The sequence below is a fragment of the Mesoplodon densirostris genome, chromosome 4 (assembly GCF_025265405.1).
Source record: "Mesoplodon densirostris isolate mMesDen1 chromosome 4, mMesDen1 primary haplotype, whole genome shotgun sequence".
Taxonomy (NCBI): domain Eukaryota; kingdom Metazoa; phylum Chordata; class Mammalia; order Artiodactyla; family Ziphiidae; genus Mesoplodon; species Mesoplodon densirostris.
Window position 1 is genome coordinate 10,476,944 of NC_082664.1, and position 20,690 is coordinate 10,497,633.

General features: G+C 52.5%; 1 protein-coding gene across 1 annotated transcript in view; it reads left to right on the top strand.

Moving 5' to 3' along the window:
- Nucleotides 1-12,094: 12,094 nt before the first annotated feature.
- Nucleotides 12,095-20,690, top strand: part of CLMN (calmin) — a 117,691-nt gene continuing 109,095 nt past the window's right edge. The window contains exon 1 of the mRNA XM_060097909.1: nt 12,095-12,176. Within this exon, the coding sequence (XP_059953892.1) occupies nt 12,095-12,176 (82 nt within the window). The remainder of the gene's footprint in view (nt 12,177-20,690) is intronic.

Below are 20,690 nucleotides of genomic sequence, written 5' to 3' on the forward strand. Positions count from 1 at the left end.
AAGGTGTCCACCTACCACACTTCAGGCTTCAGCACGGATTGCTGACCCAGAGACAAGCAAAGGGAATCTGGAAATCTTCTCTGGATAAATAGGAAGCGGATGTCCTGGAAAAATATGTGGGGAGAGAAGCTGAGTTCTAGTGCCCAGCAAGGAAAATAACCGTGGGCTCTGGACTCTGTCTCCAACGGGTCCTGACCAGAGGGCACGGCTGTAAATGTTGTGCCAGAGGAAGGCCTCGCTTCAGGCATGAGAACAAAGCAAAGGGGACCTTGATAGGTTACAGGAGCCTGAACAAAGGTATAGGGCCCTGCTGGTGTCTGATGTAACCTCACTGCCTTCTGGTCCTGGCAGTGGCTTTGGGGAGAAGGTCCTGGAGAAGATAGGCAGCCAGAGAGTGAACCCTAGAGCAGCGTGGGGTGTGTATCAGAATTCCAGCAGGTACCAGGGACAAGGGAATGGTACAGGAGCAAATAACTCCTTCAAGGCTGGACACGGTGGAAAAACTGTCATCTTTCTAGACATGAAACATCATGGATCTGATCTCTGCCTCTAACACCTATGAGCTGTGTGACCTTAAGCAAGTTACCTAACCTCTCTGAGCCTCTGATTCCACATGTGAAAAGTGAGCAAAATAATACTGACAACAGAATCATACAAGACGGCACCACAATATGAGTCATGAAATTATTATTACTGCTAATAAAAGGTCCAAGTCTAAGTGCTGCTTGGTGATCTGAGTGGTATCCTCACTGTCTATAAGAAACACATAGGGCTTCCCTGGTGGCGCAGTGGTTGAGAGTCCGCCTGCCGATGCAGGGGACACGGGTTCGTGCCCCGGTCTGGGAAGATCCCACATGCCACGGAGCGGCTGGGCCCGTGAGCCATCGCCACTGGGCCTGCGCGTCCGGAGCCTGTGCTCCGCAACGGGAGAGGCCACAACAGTGAGAGGCCCACATACCGCAAAAAAAAAAAAAAAAAAAAAAGAAAGAAAGAAACACATAGACTGCTGTTTCTTGTGCTATCAATCAGCTGGTCAAAGAGGATCGAGTGCATCATCCTGAGAGTAAAAAATGAAATGGCTTTGGCTTAGGATGCGTTGGGCTGCAAGTAACAAGATGCCTACTTGACAGTGGCTTAAACAATGAAGATAATTATCTCAGTCCGCAGCTGAGGGGGTTGGTTTAAGAGCTCAACAAATCAGGAATCCAGTTCCTTTCTATCCTCGGTCTCTGCCATCTCCAACGTGCTGTCTCAGCCAGTGCCAGCTATGTAGTTTTTGTAGCCCAGTGCAATGGAAATGCAGGGCCCCTTATTTAAAAGTCAGGAAAAAAAGTACTGTAAAGTATACCACAATATAAAACATTTTCCTTTCTTTCATAGTCTCTTTCTCGACCTGTCTTGGTGCCTTTTTTTTTTTTTTTTTTTTTTTCCGGTACACGGACCTCTCACTGCTGTGGCCTCTCCCGTCTTGGAGCACAGGCTCCAGACGCGCAGTCCCAGTGGCCATGGCTCACAGGCCCAGCCGCTCTGCAGCATGTGGGATCTTCCCAGACCGGGGCACAAACCCGCATCCCCTGCATCGGCAGGCGGACTCTCAAACACTGCGCCACCAGGGAAGCCCATGTCTTGGTGTTTTTATTTGCTATTTAATGCTGTGCTTCCTCATGAGGGCCCAAGTGTGACTGGGGTCCTGCCCTGCAGCTGGACACACTGACTGCCAGGGTCCTCTCCCCCAACCATAGACTGACATTTGGTGACCAGCTGGGACGTGAAGCAGCAGGAGGTGGGGAACAGGCAGCCACAATTCCGCCTGGGAAGGCAGTGGGAATGGGGAAACCAAGGCTCCAAGCCTCCAGCACATGCTCCATTGTCCCATCAGACTTCACTTACAAAACACAAACTCAAAGATAAAATTATTCAGAATTTTAGGACGGCAGCCAGAGCATGAAACCCCAAGCATGGGGTTCTTCCAAGTGACTGCACTGACCACACACCCTCGAAGCCAGCCCTGGCCTGGGCTCTGCCCCTAGCATCTTCCCCTGAAGACACCCACAGGTAGGAAGAAAAGGGGCTTTTCCCACAGCCTCTCACTTTTTTAGGGGAAATAAGTATTTCCCTGAGGTGCCCTAGAGGCCAATGAGATGAAAGGGAAACTTCTGTCATCTCATTGGCCAACCAGCCTCATGTGGCCACTCATAGCCACAAAGGAGTCTGGGAAAGGGAGTATCTAGGATTTCCAGCTATTGGAAGAGGAAGTGGGCAGGGAAGAAAAAGGCTGGCAGCAGCTGCTGTGTAGACAATCAACAGTGCAGGCCACAGGCGGGTATGGGAACTGTTCTTCAAAGCCAGCTCCTGTGACCTAGATCTGCTTCTGGCTGGTGGGTCATCGGCTGTGAGGAGTTCAGGTCCACTGGCCAAAGGAAGGGGCACAGGGCACTGAATGGAGGCCAAGCAAACACCACATGTCGTGTTCCCGAACACAATGCATCGTTCTCACCCCAAACTACGGGGCAGATGGTGTGAGTCTCACTTTCTGCTGATTCGAAAGCTGAGACTCACAGCCCCAAGTAAATTGTCCTGTGTCACATGGTAAGTGAGTTAAGTGTGAGGGTGAGAACGTGAACAGGAATTTCTCTGATTCCAAAGCCTCTGTCACAGCCCATGGCTGGTCCAGGACATGCCACGGGTGAGAAAGTTCAGGTGACTTGCCCGAAGGGTGGGGGCCAGGGCAGGACTCCAAACCAGGAAGGGTGTGAGGGAATGTTCTTCAGAATGCTAGAGCTTAGTCAACATTGCCCCATTGTTAAGTAAAATGAGGAAACCTGTCTCAGGAAAGTCTCCAGTTTTTTTTTTTTTTTTTTTTGCGGTACGCGGGCCTCTCACTGCTGTGGCCTCTCCCGTTGCGGAGCACAGGCTCCGGACGCGCAGGCTCAGCGGCCATGGCTCACGGGCCCAGCCGCTCCGCGGCATGTGGGATCCTCCCGGACCGGGGCACGAACCCGTGTCGCCTGCATCGGCAGGCGGACTCTCAACCGCTGCGCCACCAGGGAAGCCCAGGTCTCCACTTTTGCTTTCAAAAATTTGTGATGAGCTGAGGACTTGAATAGCAAAGTACTTTTCTGACAGGAGCAGTAAAGATGTTCCATGAAAAGCTGACAAAAGAAAGTGTGGTGACGGGAGCTTCCGGGCTTCCCGAGTCTGCTTCCACTGGATGCCTTCAAAGCTCTGTTCCAGCACATTGGCCTCCACGACAGCTCCATGACAGTGAGGTCACGTGTGTTCCCATTACCACCCTTTGCTGATGCCATCCTCACCCACCACTCACAGAAGGGTCTCCCCAAGGCCAGCCATGTGGCATGGTGGGAAGAGCACTGGCCTGGCAGCCTGGCAATGTGGGTCCTTGTCTTGACTCTGCTACTAAGCCACTGAGTGACCCTAAGGACTCGCTTCCTGTGTCAGCCAGCGTCTGGGGGATGCAAGCAACAGAAACCCATCTGGCTACCTTAGGCAAAAAAGGGCAGAACCGAGAGGGTTTCAGAATTAAAAGGAAAGTGAAGGACCAGACTGTGAAGGCAGGATAAGGTTGCCCAGGGTGGAGATGGGGCTCGATGGGACTCCAAGCAGCAGGAGCCAACAAGAGGGTCTCCTTTGCAGGCTACCTCACCCTCCTCTCTGGGTTGTGTCAGCCTCAGCCATTTTCAGTTTTTGAGATAGAAACTCCAGGGATGGAGAGAGAGAGCCTCTGACAGGCTGAGCTAGACCAGGGCAGGACTTTGGCCAAAGGACCTTGGCCAGATGGACCTTGGCCAGAGGATGTGGGTCCCTTCATTGATAATCCCACCAGCCAGCACGTCACGTGGAAGAGGGAGTTCCTCCCAGAGAAGTCAGGGCTCTACTATCAGAAGGAGTGGGAAGCGATATTGGTCAGAAAAAATCAACTCACGTCTACTACACTCCCCCTCTGGAGTCTCAGTTTCCTCATCTGTACAATGGAGACAATGATACCCCTCTAACTGGAAGGTGGTGCTGATTCAGAGTAGCTGTGCGTGGGACTTCCCTGGTGGCCCAGTGGTTAAGCCTCTGCATTTCCAATGCAGGGGGCATGCGTTCGATCCCTGGTTGGGGAACTAGAATCCTACATGCCACGCAGCATGGCTAAAAAATTTTAAATGAATTTAAAATTTAAAAACAAACAAACAGAGTAGCTGTGTGTGCCCTGCACAGGGTAAACAGCCCACAGGGCGTCGCAAGATACTGTGACCATCCCTCATGCGGATGACAGCTGGATGGCTGTTCATCTGGGACTAGATAAGGGCTAGGTGTTCATGGCTGCTTGTTTGAGTCCAGAAGGTATTTCCTTCCAGGAAGAAAGAGGTGAGCCATATGGATATTCATTCTCACACAATCCTCATGGCCAGCCTATTTTCCAGATGGGACCCAAGTCGCAGAGAGCCTAAATAGCTCACTAGTGGTGGTCACTGCTGGATCCAACTCAGGTCTGCTTGGCTCCACAGTGGTGACGGCAGTCACAGCTCAGGGGCTGTGCTGCACGTCCCAGGTGAGCAGCCTGACTCACTGGCACCAACGGGGCCACCGCATCCCTCCAGGAGGACCTCATGTGGAATTCCTCAGTGAGGCTCCCTGGGCCCTACAGATGGTTCTTCTCATCCTCTGAAAGAGTATTATGTGGATTCACTTGAAGTCGTTTTTGGGGGGCGAGCAAGTTCCCAGGTGCTGGCACGCGGCCTCTCCCTCACTCTTCCTGAGAGGGATGAAGCTTTAATTTTTGATTTTCTTAAAAAATAATGGTTCTGGGCTACCCTGGTGGCACAGTGGTTGAGGGTCCGCCTGCCGAGGCAGGGGACACGGGTTCGTGCCCCGGTCCGGGAAGATCCCACATGCCGCGGAGCGGCTGGGCCCGTGAGCCATGGCCGCTGAGCCTGCACGTCCAGAGCCTGTGCTCCGCAATGGGAGAGGCCACAACAGTGAGAGGACCATGTACCGCAAAAAAACAGAAAAACAAAAAACCACCACCAACAACAAAAAAACCCAGCGACGCCCTTTCTCCCACAATCCACAATTTTGGGGTTGATGGGGCTCTGCTGGGAGGTTCTCACTTGGGGTCTCTCCTGCGCTTACAGTCAGATGGTAGCCAGGGCTGGAGTCATCCTAGAGCACAACGGGGCTGAAGATGAGCTCCTCTTTGGCGGCTTTTGACTCCCGTGCCTGGTGCCTGGTCCCTGATGGCTGGAGCAGCTGGGGGCTGGTGAGGCCTCTTTCTTTCTCTCTCTCTCCTCGCTGCCCCATGACTAGCTTGGCTTCCTCACAGCATGGCAGTTTCATATTAAATGGCAGCTGGCTCCCCCCCAGGGCAAGAATTCTTTTTTTTTTTAATATTTATTTGGCTGCGCGGCGTGTGGGATCTTTAGTTGAGGCATGAGGGCTCTTAGTTGTGGCATGTGGGATCTGGTTCCCTGACCAGAGATCGAACCCGGGACCCTTACATTGGGAGCGTGGAGTCTTAACTGCTGAACCACCAAGGAAGTGCCCAGAGTAAGTGTTCTAAGAGGCCAGGACAGGAGCTGCAAGGTTTCTTATGACCCAGCCTAGGATGTTCCAGAACACCACTTCCACCATATTCTCTTGGGCAAGCAAGTCCATCCTAGGTTTCAGGACTTATATTACTGGTTTAGATAAAGGTTTTTGCCCTTACTCCCTAAGAATCGACCTGTTAAAATCCATTTCAACAGCATAAAACGTACATAGTTTTCCAGCAGAACCACACTGAGGGTTCTTTACAACGAAATGTTGCCATTTGAGATGCTCAGGGGTCAGAAGTAGAAATGCCTCCCAGCATATCACACAAACACAAGAAACCTCCCTACAGAAGTCAATGGACACAGTTTTTCTGTTCCTGACCTAGTAGGAAAAGCTCGCTGCCCCCGCTCACCACCACCAGCATGGTCTTGTTTACCTAAGGCTGAACTCATTCCCCAGTGAATCTCCAACGTGAATTGCTCTACTTAGTAACCTGGGCCAGTTCAAAAGAGTCTACAGCTGCAGCCATGGAGGAGAAAAATCAGACCTGGTTTCTGCACTACATCTGGGGTCAAGTCCTTTCTCTGCTAACCTACGACCTGTGTGACTTTGGGGACGTTACTGAATTTTTTTTTGTCCTTTGTTTCCTCATCAATAAAACCAGGATGATAATTGTACCTCCTTCAAAGGGTTGTTGAGAGGATTAAATGAGATAATGCAAGGCACTTTGTACAATCCTTGGCCAAGAGTGAATTTGCAGTGAAGGTTAGCTGCATAGCAGACAAGAGACGCGCGATAAATTTGTTGAAACTGATTTGCCTGTGCAGGGACTGTCGGCTCCATAGGAGCTGGTCCAGGGATTTTTATTTGCACTAAGTTTTGGCTTTTAAACCACCCTTCCTGGAATGATCATCCACGAAGTTTTCTTTTGTTTCCAAAATGTTAAATTCTATATATTTCCCCAAGGCTGTTGCAAGCACCTTATATAGGGTGTTTATTCTCCCTCACAGCATCCTGTTTCTCCCCACATCTTCACATGGCCAACATCTCACACTTTATGGGGAAAAAAGTTTTTATCATTTGCTTTACTGCAAAAATGTACACTCCTTAAATAGTGTTCTAATGCCTTCAAAAAAAAAAAAATTAGCAGAGCGGTCTCCAGGGAAGCATCCTTTGACTATTCAAACCTGGAAGAAATGAAGGGTTTTATTTGTGGAAATTGGGACATCCGGTGCTGTATACTTAGGGAAGCAAGATTTTTTTTTAAACCATCCATCAACACCTCCACACACCAAAAAGTAATAAAATCCCAGAGAATACATTAATATTTTACATTATGGGTAATCTCCCAAATTCAGGGGCAGTTTTTCTTCTGAGTGCAGTTCATTTTATGCCATAGAAATTATCTGAATCTTACTGAAGCATCTTTTCTCTATATTTGATCTCACAGCAATTTTGCCAGGTAGCAACTCTGGGCCCCATTTTACAGATAAAACCCCTAAAGGCCCAGAGAGGTTAAAAACTTGCCCAAGGTCCCACAGCATGAGCCTCTACTGTCTGCCCACTGTCCACTACACCACACGTCCTCCCTCCTTTTGCTTGGACCCGAATTCCTTCTGTTTCTCAGCATCTCTCTCTACTACCAGCCTTGGCATCATTTCCCGCAGTATTCCTGGAAGTGGGTAGCAATCAATGGGGAAATTTTAGCAGGAAAAAACGAGCAGATGGACAGACACTTGGCATTCCTAAGGCATAGAGGAGACCCTGACTCTTGAGGAGCCCAGGGCTCAAAGAGTTTTTAGAGTTACGGTTTGGTGAAGTTAAATACAATTTATTTATTCATACATGCAACTAAGTTTTATTGAGCACCTACTATGTGCCCAGCATGGTACTGGGCTCTGGTAAGACAGTGACGAATTAGGCAGCCCTGTTTGCACAGCATTCTTGAGAAATTTGCAGTAAAATGGGCTTAAGAGGCATGCACAAGTACAAGAACAGGTGCCACAAAATCCCTTAGCCAGCCACCAGGTACTGTCAGTTCCACTCTCTGAATATCCTGAGAATCCATCTCCACAGCAGCTGCTCTGGTGTGGACTACCACCGTCTGGCACCTGTGCCACTGAGACCAACAGGGTCTCCCGAGCTCTGATCCCTTCCCACACTGCAACTCAAGGGACAATGTGACCCGTTTTCATCCTGCAAAGGCTCCTCTCTGCCCTTACAACAAAGTCCAAACTCCTGTGCTGGGACATCTCCTCACAGGCAGATTCTCAGTCTTGTCCTCTGTTGGATCCTCATGCAGGGCCAGGCCACAGGTGGGCATTCAACCAATGTTTGTTAAATGAATAAATGAGGCGGGATGGGGGGCGGGAGGATGGTCTTTACCTTACAATGCAGCCTCATGACATCATAATGCAGATACCCTGCCCAGAAGATGATCTTGGTCTATTTGAAGGATGATTATTGGTTTATCTAGCTAGGATGCATCACAACCTCTTAACTGGACTTAATATGAAACTCCTAACAGTTTCCCTGTGCTGATGAGTGCTATGACTTTAACGGAGCTATGATTTTTACAATGTTATATAAACATGACAAGGCATAGGTGTTTGGGGCAGTGAGGGCTAGGGACAAAGTCTGGTCTTGCCTTACTCTGTGATTTTGGACAGGTTACTAAGCAGTTTTAAGCCTTACTCTGTGATTTTGGACAGGTTACTAAGCAGTTTTAAGCCTTACTCTGATTTTGGACAGGTTACTAAGCAGTTTTAAGCCTCATCTAAAAATGATCCCTGCCTAGCTGGCTTAACGAGGTCACTGTGAAGACCAGATTCGCTCTGGTTGAGAAAGGACTGTCCAAACCCTAAAGGGCTGTCCACACAAACGGGGCCATGACAGTGACCAGAGAAAACAGCTTCCCACTATAGGATGTCCCCATCACACTCCTCCCCTGGAAGTGGTTGGGAGGGTCCACCAGGATTATCTTTGTTGTTTGTCTTCTTTCCCAGTGGGCTTGTGGGTGTGGTGATGTAAACCATCTGTCCAGATGATCTGCGTGAAGTCATCAGTCTCCACTTGCAGAGACAGGAAGATCACTGCGCCAGATGTTGCAAAGTCCTTACGTGGGCAGGGATGTTGGGTTTGATGATCTCTGAGGTTCAGACCAGGGATTCTCCGCAATTCTTTTCCTTTCCCTTGGCAGGAGTCAGTTTTAAACAATGACAAGGATTCTAGCAGAATTGGGCAATTTCTAGAAAATCTGTTTCTGGAAACTCCCGGGAAGCCAAGCCTTCAGGCAGACTACTTTTCCTTCTCCAAAATAAAAGTGCAAAAGAAAAGTAGTACTGTTAATTCATGCAAGAGGGCAAATAACCGAATCCCCCTTGCAAGTCACACGGCCCTCTCTCCCAGCCAGAACTCCAGACCCGGGAGGGAGGCTGCACAGGCCTGAGGAAGGAAGGGACATTTCACAATGTGGTCCTTGCCCGGTGCCCAGCAGCATGGGTTTTGCCCATTACCAATATGCAAACATTTTTTGATCACCTCCCCAGAAGTTTGCTTGGGCCCAGGACATGGAGGAGGGGGTCAACTGTTCGTCATTTGGTCCCGGCTTTCTGAGTTCAGGTCAATAATTAGTCATGTATTCATCCATTCACTCAATATTGAGACCTGCCTCTGTGCCAGGCACTGCGCTAAGTGCTCAACTAGAGAAATTAAGAGACACAGCTCTTGGTCTCAAGTAGTTCACAGTTCATGAGAGGGCGGTAACCATCAAGTAAACATATTATACAAGAGTAATCCAGATAAAGGTAAAGGGCAGGGAACAGGAAAGGGAAAGGGCATTTCAGAGGCAGCGGACTGAGTAGAAGCCTGGAGGTGACCGGGTGTGGCCATGACCTGCAGTACTTGATCAAAAAGTGTAAAACCAGGATTGACGGACAAAGAGGTGGCACAGGGACCAGTTGGGGAGGACCAGAGTCCAAAGACACTGAAGGGTAGAGGGGTGATATGGACACATTGGTTCAATGACTATTCAAGTACCTTGTAGAGGCCAGCCTCATGCTCAGGGCTGACGCAGGCTCCCATCCCACTTTAAAAACCACCTAAAATTCTTTCCATTTTGATGCAAAGAGACGTTCTTTGGGCTGGTGATCCAACATCCGGTACACAGTTGGTGCTCCATCCATGGTGACCGTGGCCCCTCCCTGCCAGGGGGTTGTTGCCACCTATGGCACGTTCCCCAAAGATGCAGCATTTCATTCACAGGAACAGACATCGTTGTACGATGAAAAATGGCCCATCCCTGCAGCTAACATCCACACCGCGTGTTTAAAGCCTTCTATTCCCTGAGATCTTAATGTCAAGGAAGGCTGATTCTCTTGGCTCTTTACTTGGAAAAGAAAACGACTTTCCTTCCAACTTCAGCCCATAACAATTATGTGAAATAAATTGAAGTGTAAAAACAGGAGATGGCTAGCCGATGGGGCACAATTAGGTAAGGTTTGGCTTCTAGTACCCTACTCTGCAGACACAGAAGCAGACCCTGCCCCCTGGAGTGTGAAATGACCATGCACTTTTAAATCAAATCGGGGAGAAGGTAGCACCAGCCTCAGCCTGGGGGCATGTGTTTGGACACCCGTGGGTCCCCATTGGCAACACGGGGCCTCCACTGTGCTCCCAGACCCGCAGATGAGGTGAGCTGGGGCAGGCTGGGAACTCCTGCAAAGGGCCTCCAGAGGTTAAAAGAGAACTTATTGGTTTTCTGTCTGATTGTAAAAATATGTGCTCATGGCGGGAAACTTGGCAAATGGAGAACAAGGAGAAAGAAAAAAGCAAGCTAGAGCTCCGCACCCTGACAGTAGATTCCCGTTCGCCCTCTGGATCAACGCCCCCCACGGGAGACGCAGTGCACGCGGGCAGCCACGTCCCTGGCTGTGCCATGGGGATGTCTCCACGGACCCCCTGCCCAAACTGCTGTCACAGCGGTGGTTCCCTTCATCCTTCAGGCTCAGCTCCAAGGTCCCCATCCCAATGACTTATCCCAAGAGGATTTTTTTCTTGAACTCACTTCTGTTTGCAGTTGTCTGGTTTCTTTGTTGGCAGTCCGCTGTTCCCAGGAATTTGCCTAAGGTAAGACATCTTCAGCTTAGGGCCCTACCTCAAAGGCACAGGGTCTGTCTATCAGCGGGGGCTCCCTAGTTACTTGTTAATTAGGAAGTAGGCTATCTGGGTTTCTAGTACTTCAGTACCATAAATATGGCAACGATGAGCACGGCCCATATATATAAATGCTCACTGAGCCCTACCCGTTTTTTCTCTCCTGGAATATCTCATATATAAGCCATTCTCTCTTCTCTCTTTCTGCGTGTGTGTGTCGGTATTTGTTTTCTGGAAAGGGTCAGAGTACTGAGCTGGGGGCTGGGACCTCAAGTCCCTAGCTCATTCTTCAGCCGTCGGCAAATTCCAGAACTCCAAAGTCTCCTTTTTTCTGTGTTTTAAAAACCAATAAAGAGCTCTGCCTAAGGTATGAGTTGTGAGCACCAAATAAGAGAAGATCCTGGAACTCTCAAGACTCAAAAGAAACAGTGAAGAAACACACACACACACACACCCCACCGGAAAGGCCCATACTCATTTTTCACTTTCAGTAAAGCCCCAGAGAGGGTCACTTGGAGATTCAGGGGCCCTGGACTCCATGGGGTACCCTAGCTCCCGGGGTGTCGGCTGCTTCTCCCTCCTCCCCAGAATCTGGGGTCATCTCTGGACTGGATCCCCGGGGAAAAGGTTCCCAATATCCAGACCCAGGAAAGAAGTCTTTCTCTCCTCGAGTCCCCAATCTGGAGACAAACGAGCGAACCTCCCACAACATCATCTCCACACTCGCTGGCCCCCTACCCAGCCCCTCCCGATGACGGTAGGTGTCCTTGGGGCGATAGGCACGGCTTGGGGGACCCCCCTCCGCAGGGGGCTGCCTCCCCCAATTTTGCGGGGGCAGAGGACCTGGGGTAGAAGAGTGTGGGTGTCAGGTTCCTATCTGGGACCCGGCTGGGGTGGGGGAGGCGCTGGGAGTAAGGGTGGGAGGGAGTGGGCCCCCCTGGGTACCGGGACCCGCGGGCTCACCCCGGGTTGCGTCACCCGGCCCACCGCCCACTGAGACATCACAATCAGAGGGCGGGGACCCCGCGCCTCATTACCAACCCGTCTGCAACCAAATATTCCAAGCAACAAACACCCCGGAAAAAAAAAAAAAAGAAGAAAGAAACCAGCCGGAGTCCAGCCTCCCTCCCCGCCCCTCCCCCTCGCACCCCGGGGCCCCCGCCCCCGGATGCGGGAGTGAGCGCGAGCCAGGCGCCCCGCTCCCGTCCGCTGCCCGCCGCCCGCCCGCGGCGGGGGCGGCTCGTCCGCGCGCCCGCCCCGCCCGCGCCCCGCCCGCGCCCGCGCTCCTCCGGCTCCGCGGCGCCCTCGCCGGGTGCGTGCCTCTTGCACGCCCGCCCGCCCGGCTCTCCGCGCCCGCCGCCCGCGCCCGGCCCCGGCGCCCCGGCCCTGCTGCCCGCGCTTCATGGCTGCGCACGAATGGGACTGGTTCCAGCGCGAGGAGCTCATCGGACAGATCAGCGACATCCGAGTCCAGAACCTGCAAGGTAACGCGCCCAGCCTCCCGGAGAGGGTCGCGGAGCGGGGGAGCCCGGGAGCCCTGGGAGCGGCTCCCCCCACCCCCACCGAGGAAGCTCAGACCGGCGCTGCCCCCTGCCCCGTCCTGACCCGGTCCTGTCACTTACGGAGGGGAAGGGGGTCGAGACACCCTCCCCCAAACCCCGGCATTGCCTCCCCGGCCAAATGAACAGTGGCCCAGGGGGTGGGGAGGCACACGTGTGTGTGTGTGTGTGTGTGTGTGTCGGGGGGAAGCATCCCATTTGCTTGCGGGGGGCGGGGGCGTCACGATTCCCACCCCCGCCAGCCGCAGCTGCGAGTTTGGAGAAGTTTGTACTTGGGCCTTGGGGGCGGCGGCCCAGGTCAGGGAGGGGAGGAGAAAGTGAGATGGCGTGTGTGCGTGCGTGTGTGTGTGTGTGTGCGCGTGTGTGTGTGTGTGCGCGCGCGCGGCCCAGGTCAGGGAGGGGAGGAGAAGGTGAGATTGCGTGTGTGCGTGTGTGTGTGTGTGTGTGTGTGTGTGAGTTCACACAGTTCTTAAGTACCTCCGGGGCTAGGGGAACTGAATGGGGTGCGGCGCCTCGGGGTGGACGGGGGAGAAGGAGGTCAGAGGCGCGGGTCGGTGGGGTCAGGCGGCCTCTTTGTTCGGGGAGCTGCCCCTCCCCCGGCCCGGGGGTCACCCTGCCAGGGGTGGGAGCGGGGGGTAAGGGCGAGAGGCCGGCCCGCCGGCGCGCGACGCTGGGACCTGTGTCTGCCTTGGGACAAGGTGAAAGAGACGCTTGGGAGCCGGCAGGTCTGACAAGGGCTGGTGGAGGGGGGGGGGGTCTCCCGCCACAGACGACGTGAATTTATCTTCCAGAGGAGTTTGTTCATTGTGGAAACTTAGCACAAACATATTTAAAGGAAAAAAGTCACCAACAATCACCCCATAACCCATGCACACACACACACACACCCCACACACGAAGAAAGCCGCTTTTCATGGAGGTGTACTTCCAGCCTCTTTCTTTTCATATGTGGACTTTGCAGAACTGGACAGAGTTCCACCTTCCGCCTCTCTTCACCCACACAGACCTGGACAGGGAAGTTTAGCAGCTTCCTCTACGGGCTTGGGTTTCTAGAGATTGCAAGGTCAGGGGGCGGCTCAGAGAGAGCTGGGAGGCCTGGACAGAGAGGGGGTGGGGCCGTGGGTCCCCCCTCTCATCCCAAGCAGGTGCCCTGCCTTTACTGCTGGAGGGCAGAGAGCCCCAGCGGTCAGGGTGCAGTCTTGCGGGGTGACTAGGCAGTCAAGTTTAAACATTACGCCTGATAAAATGTTTCCTGGGAGCCCACATGGCCTGCTCCACCCCTAGGTTGGGCAAGGACAGTGCAGGCAGAGTTGACCTGCCGTGGGGAGGAGGGGAACCTAGTGCACTGGACACTGGAAACTTGAGTTTGCTCTGGGCTCCCCTGATTTTTTCTTCAGTGATTTGTGTAAAGTAAGGAGGATTGAGCTGGAGATGCTGAAAATGATCTTTTTCGCTAAGCCTCACGTCTGGGTCCTGTTGCCTGAGAACTGACATCCTATTTTGGGGGTGGGTGTTAGTATCTTTTGCTGAGATGGCATCTGGTTTGGGCTGTCAGGTTGTGTGTGTGTGTGTGTGTGTCTTAGGCAATCAGTGGGTGTTTATTAAGCACATACGAACCAATTCTTGGTGCAACAACTTCCTGCACTCCTCAACTCTCGGTAGAAAGGAGATCGACTTTTGTGAAGGGATGTTCAACAATATGAGCAGCTAGTTACACCTGGAACAGTGAGAGAAGGCTTCACTCAATGGGGACAGTTTGAAATGGGTCTTGAGGGTTGGGTAGGAGTTCACTGAGTGGGCTCCTCTCTCTCAGCTCCCAGTGAACTGTCCTCACTTTTAGGCAATTGCCAATTGCAATTTGAGCATCAATGGGCTTTGCCATTTTAAAAAATAAACTTTTAACTTTATGTATATTAATGATTATGTGCATGTATCTAAAATATGCATTAATCTCAAGTACAAGCCCAACACATTTTTATGTATGGATACACCTGTTTAACCACTGCCTAGATCAAGATGTAGAAGTTTTCTAGCACCCTGGATGGATGCTTTGTCTCCCTTCCCACTCCCCTCCTCCAACAAAGCAGCTACTACTTTTATCTTTATTGCTGTAGTTTTGCCTCTAGAACTTCTTATAAAATTGAATAGCACAGTATATATACTCTTTTGAAATGGCCTTTTTTTTTTTTTTTTTTTTTTTTTTGCGGTACGCGGGCCTCTCACTGTTGTGGCCTCTCCCGTTGCGGAGCAACAGGCTCCGGATGCGCAGGCTCAGCGGCCATGGCTCACGGGCCCAGCCGCTCCGCGGTATGTGGGATCCTCCCGGACCGGGGCACGAACCCGCGTCCCCTGCATCGGCAGGCGGACTCCCAACCACTGCAAAACGGCCCGTTTTTGCTCCACATTATGTTGGTGCGATTCATCCATTTTCTTGCTTGTATCAGTAGTTCCTTTTTTAAGAGAGTTTTTATAAAACTACTGAGGCAGTTTTACATATTGTAAAATTCAACCTGCTTTAAGTTTATAATTCAATGCTTTTTAGTAACTCTGCAGGGTTGTGCAAACATCCCGACAATGCCGTTGGGGAACACTTTCATTACCTGCTCACGGCCCCTAGTGCCCAGCCTCTGTGTCAGTCTCGCTCCCAGCCCTAGATCCAGGCTGTCCATAGTTCCTTGTTTTCGCCGAGGACTCTTCCATCATATGGATGTACCACAGTTTGTTGATCTGTTCTTCGGTGAGGGGCGTTTGGGTTGTTTGCAGCTGGGGGCTGTCCTCAGTGGATGGAGCTGTCAGTCCTGGCAGGCGCTGTGGAGTTGCTGCCCAGTGTCGCTGAGGAGAGGCTGGGAGAGGCAGTGGGCCAGGAATCTGTCTTGTCTCTCTCCATCTTTCCCTTGGCATCCCCGTCTCTTAAGGATGCTAAACAACCATTTTCTCTCCTTGTCTCTGTGGTGCTCAGGAAGTCCAGCCAAAGGGCTGGGTCCAGAAGGCGGCCCTCGCCATGCTTAGAACGTCTGCCTAAACCAGCTGGTGGGTGTTGGCCGGCCCTGGACGTGTCTGGGTGACATATGGGCCATGGGCGGGGGCCTTGTTCATCTGAACTCAGCATGGGTGGTAGTCATGAGTCCAGGCAGAAGGGTTGTTTTTCAAACTCTGTGCTTCTTTCGCGAGCACAGGTAGAAGCAGTTGTCGTGGTGATGGGACGCTGGGTACAGGGGAATTTCACAAATCTGCCATCATAGGGACTGAGGCGGATCCCCAGCCTCCATCAGGCTTTTGTCTATGGCCCTGTGGAATTGTGGAATCCATGCAAAATATGACTGTGATGTCACCAGACCATCCCCCAGGTCGGGGGGAGCAGGGCAGAAAGCGTGGCCTCTCCCAGGCGGGCTGTGACAACTCACTGTACCTGACACATGGGCACGTGAAGTCCTCTTGATGTGCTCACTTCGATGGCTCAGAAAAGTGTCTGTAAATGAAGGACTCCCTGGCAGGGAGCATGATGTCCATCTGGGCGAAGCTGCCTGTGCCACTCTCACAGGGTCCTTCGCAAGGAAACGGGGGCGGCCCAGCTGTTGACCTTTTCAGAAGGGAGAACGTGGAATTGCAGGATGTGGGCAGCTGCCACCTGGTGGCCCCCACTTCCTTGGAGCCTCATGGGGTAGAGCTGAGGTTGGAGGCGGCACTTCAGGTCTGTGCCTTAGTTCTCAGCCGGGCTGTGGGCAGCAGGGGCTCCGGTGCCTTTCCGATGACAAGGCTGCCTGGCTGCCCCCTCTCCCTCTTTGACTTGGCCTGAGGGTCCAGCTGAATGCTCCACCAGTTCCGAGGTCCCCTGCCTCTTGGTCCAAGGCAGGTGTCAAGCCAGTGTTTGGAAGATGCTCTCGTTTCTGTAGGGAGCCTCCACCCGCGCCCCCCCCCCCGCCAAGATCCATAGTCCTTTTCTGCTGAGTTTAGCAAACATGTGCCAAGCATCTAGCATCGTGCAGACACCAGGAAATGCAGAGTTGGTTCTTGTCCCTGCCTTGAAGGAGCATGAAGGCATCACGGCACCCGGCCAGACCGGGGTTGGAATTTTCTGCTTCTGGCAGCACAGACGTCCGTTCAGTTCGGGACCGTCTCCTGTTGCTCTGGTGCCTGTTGGGTCTGATGCTGTGAACTTTGACCTCATTGTTCCGGAGCGACTTGGCCAGAGTTGGAGGTGGACGGAGTTAGATTAGGCTGGGCAGATGTGAGGCTTTCCCACTGCATCTCTGGGGCAGCCAGCTAGGTAGGGGTGTCCAGCACGGCCAGCTGAGCCCCGCTGGCTGGAGCTCCCTGAGCATCAGCCCTTCCCCTCTGCCTTAGTGCCTCCCTCAGTCAGAATTTCTTGGGAAGCAGTACCACCCAGGGTTAGCAGACAGAAACTGTGACTCAGGGCACTTGGAACTGACTGCCAAACAGAGGTAGTAATAGTTAACCCGACTTCCAGCAGCCTGTGTGCCAGGCACGGCGCGAATTGCTGTGTTTTAATGCTTCTGCAAGCCTTTAAGGCTGTGTCAGAAGTGGAGAGGTAGAATGACTTGCCCAGGGTCGTGGGCTTGTAAGTGGAGCTGGGCTTTGAACCTGGGTCAGACTAAGGCGCACTTCCCATCGCACTGGCTCTGTAAATCCTGGGCAAAGGCTGCAAGGGTGAAGGAGCTGGTAGCCTCAGGTCTGGGAGCTGGGAGGGCCTCTCAGAGTGGGGGCCTTGGAACCAGACCTTGAGGGCAGAGCAGAAACTTGACTGCATGAGTTCTGTGCTGCACAGCCCGGCAGGCAGGAAAGTGGCTGGGATCTCCTGAAGGCAGGCTCAGGGGCGGGACTGTGCCTGCGTGCTCAAGATGGGCACTTGCTTGCCTTATTACCCACTTCCTCCTTTCCTTCCACCGGCCCAGGCCCTCCTCACTCCTGCCCAGTCTCCGCAATGACCTCTTGATGGCTCCGGGCCTTGTGTCACCTCCTTCAAGCCACCCACCACCCAACCACCAACACATGTCCCTGCTAATGCCTTCAGCGGGTCTCCAGGGCCAACCTCTGGGCCTAGGGCAGCTCCTGTCCACCCCAGGACTGACAGCATCATTGTCCACAAATGCCGGGATGTAAGAAAGGTCAGGCTGCACTGGTTTACTGGGTCAAGTCCAGGCCCCTTTGCCTGACGGGTGAGGCCCTCTGGGGTCTGGTTCGAGATGCCACACCAGCCTCCCCTCCCACTCCCCGCACCCAGTACCCTCCCCTCCCATTCCTTAGGTTCTTATCTCCAAGCCTCTAGACCTCCTGTGCAGACAGCCATGGGATTAGGGATGTCGCCTGGTCAAAGTTATCCAAGACCCACAGGAGCCAAGGAGCCGAGAGGGGACCTTTCCTGCTTCTGTCTCCCTCAGCTCTTGGAGGGCACAGCAAGCTGCTGGAGGTTTCTGTATAAAAACCAAAGAATACGGTATTCGTCTTTCTCTTTCTGACTTCACTCTGTATGACAGACTCTAGGTCCATCCACCTCACTACAAATAGCTCAATTTCGTTTCTTTTTATGGCTGACTAATATTCCATTGTATATATGTGCCACATCTTCTTTATCCATTCATCCGATGATGGACACTTAGGTTGCTTCCATGTCCTGGCTATTGTAAATAGTGCTGCAATGAACATTTTGGTACATGACTCTTTTTGAATTATGGTTTTCTCACCAAACGTAAAATAGATAGCTAGTGGGAAGCAGCCGCATAGCACAGGGAGATCAGCTCGGTGCTTTGTGACCACCTAGAGGGGTGGGATAGGGAGGGTGGGAGGGAGGGAGACGCAAGAGGGAGGAGATATGGGGATATATGTCTATGTATAACTGATTCACTTTGTTATAAAGCTGAAACTAACACACCACTGTAAAGCAATTATACTCCAATAAAGATGTTAAAAAAAAAAACAAAGAAAATCAAAATCAGAGGTTTCACCATCCTCCAAGAACTTGTTGCCCATTAGGGCCCAGCACCGGGGCTGTGTGCTTGGTTCTAAAGGATGAGTCATCATGTAGGACGTTGCTTTCGGCCCCCCAGCTGGAGTCAAGTCACTGGCTTTGAGTTAACTCTGGATTTTGCCCACAAAGGGCTGTGTTCCAGCCCTGGCTGCATCCCTCCCTCCGGGTGTGGATTCTTCTCGAGCAGCCTTTCCAGGTGGAGCATTTGAGCAGCTGGGGAAGACACAGTCAGGACAGGGCCGCTGAAGGCCTGGGTCTGGGTCCTGGCTTTGCTGCTCACTTGCTGTGGGATCCTGGGAAATCTCTTCGCCTCCCTGTGCCTCAGTTTTCACATCTGCAGAAGGAGAGGGCTGGACTCTCAGGGGCTCACATGGCCCACCCACCGCCGAAGTGGGTGTAAGGAGGGTGGGACCTGGACAGAGATGCCCACATAAAGCCATTGTCCTCCCAGCCCCTGGAACACGTGGGTGGGTGGCCGTCGTGCAGCTCTGGGCACCGCTGAGCACAGCTGGCTGCGTTCCTGAATTCTTTTCACTGCCAGGTGCAGGAGACTCACTCCCACTACGGGTTCCGTGTAGAAAGGGTCGCAGTTCATGAGCTCTGTTGTTAAAGTACATGTGGGTAAATGATGTACCTTCTTGGTTTATGCTTGGCTGATGAATTATGTGTTTCTATGAAGAGCCCAGGAAAGGCCTGGGATACCTACTCTGAACTAGCTGGGCAGAGTTGAAGGTGCCCTCGGGGAGGTTTAGGGACCTGCCCACGGTCCTGGCAAACTGGGCGGAGGGGGGCACGTCCTGCACATGCACATTTGTACTGAGGAACGTTCGAGACCAGGTAAAACAGAAGCCCGCCGCCGAAAGGGTTTGTCAGCTGTGAGAGGGAAGCCCTCCATCCAGAGGGCAGACCCCGGAAGAGGTTTCTCCCTGAATCCCTTGTTAGTGGCCACGGTCGTGGTTGACCTTGACTCCATCAGAGCAGTCCCGCAGGGTGAGGTGAGGCTTCTGAGCAGATCCAGTGCTCTGGGGAAACAGCCCTTTGCCCAAGAGGCCAAGATTACATTAACCTCCCTCTCGGACCCGGGGAACACTCTGGCATTTAATTTTTGCCTGGAACAGCTGAGGCACGGGCAGAGTCCTGCCCCACAAGCCAGAGGTCACGCCTGCTCCGCTTCAGAGGGGAAGAGAGAAAAAGAAAGTAATTCTCTTTTTAGTGGTTGAACCATTAAAAGTAAACTCCCGGTTCCCATAGCAACCTTTTCTTATTTCCTCCACCCCCTCCCTGCACCTCTTCTTTTTAAAAACAGTGGTGGATTGTGTCAGCCACAGAAGGAATTAGCGGCGGCATCAAACATCACAAGTGTGGCTTTAAAGAGTCTTTCACAGTTCTTTCCCCTCACTAGTCTGTCTGCTTTGCTTTCATTAATTTTTTTTCCTATCAGAGCAGGGATTGGTGAACTACGGTCTGAAGGCTGATCCAACCGGCTACCTGTTTTGGGGAATAAAGTTTTATTGGAACACAGCCATGCCCATTTGATTGCATATTATCCAGGGCTGCTTTTTGCACTTACAATGGCAATTGAGTAGTTGTGACAGAGGAGATCCACAAAACCAAAAATATTTACTCTCTGGCCCATTTGGAATGTGGGAATCCAGAGAGCTTCCTGTGGGGTGGCAGGGACCTTGTTCTAGACCCAGACTCGGGGCACCTGACAAGTAGGAGATGTTTGTGAATGGCTGCTGCATGTGTAACAGCCCAGCCTTCTTTGCAGAGGGCTGATGCATGCCTGGAGTGGGTTCTGCACCCGCTTTAGAAATGGACTTCCCCACTGGAAGGCTGGCCATTTGTTCAAATAATAGTTATTGAGTCCTCCCGCAAATGCTGGGAGCTGGGATGGAGGGATGGATGGGACACTCTGGGAGTCCCTAGTACCCAGAGGACACGGGCATCATGAGGCTAAGATGAGCATTTTAGGACTGAGGATGCCAAGGTGTGTGCTGCCAGGAATATGGGGGGAGGGGAGGCATGGTCCAGCCTTAAGGGTGGTGGCCTGGAAAAATCTGTAATCCCAAAGGCAGGCAGTGTGGAACCAGGGGGTAGGGGAGTATGGTAGGGGTTTGGCAGGGGCCTCTTTGGTGAGATTGCAGCCAGGGTTGGGGGGGGCCAGTGCAGGGGAGTGGGTCCCAGAGGACCCATGCAGCTGCATTCCCCTTGACCTTCCTGAGCACCGGGATCCACTGCTTCTTGGAGGTGATGGTCCAAAGCTCCAAGGACCACGAAAAGCCAGGGAGGATTTGGGGAATTTTGCAGAATCCCTGGAGTCATTCTGGTGTCAACCACCTCCTGCAGAACTGGGGGGTCTAACTGGAAGACACTGGGGATCCGATGACGTCATGCCCCACTCCTGCTTCCCCCTCCTGGGGGCCCTCCAAGTAGGCAGGAGCCTTTGCAAT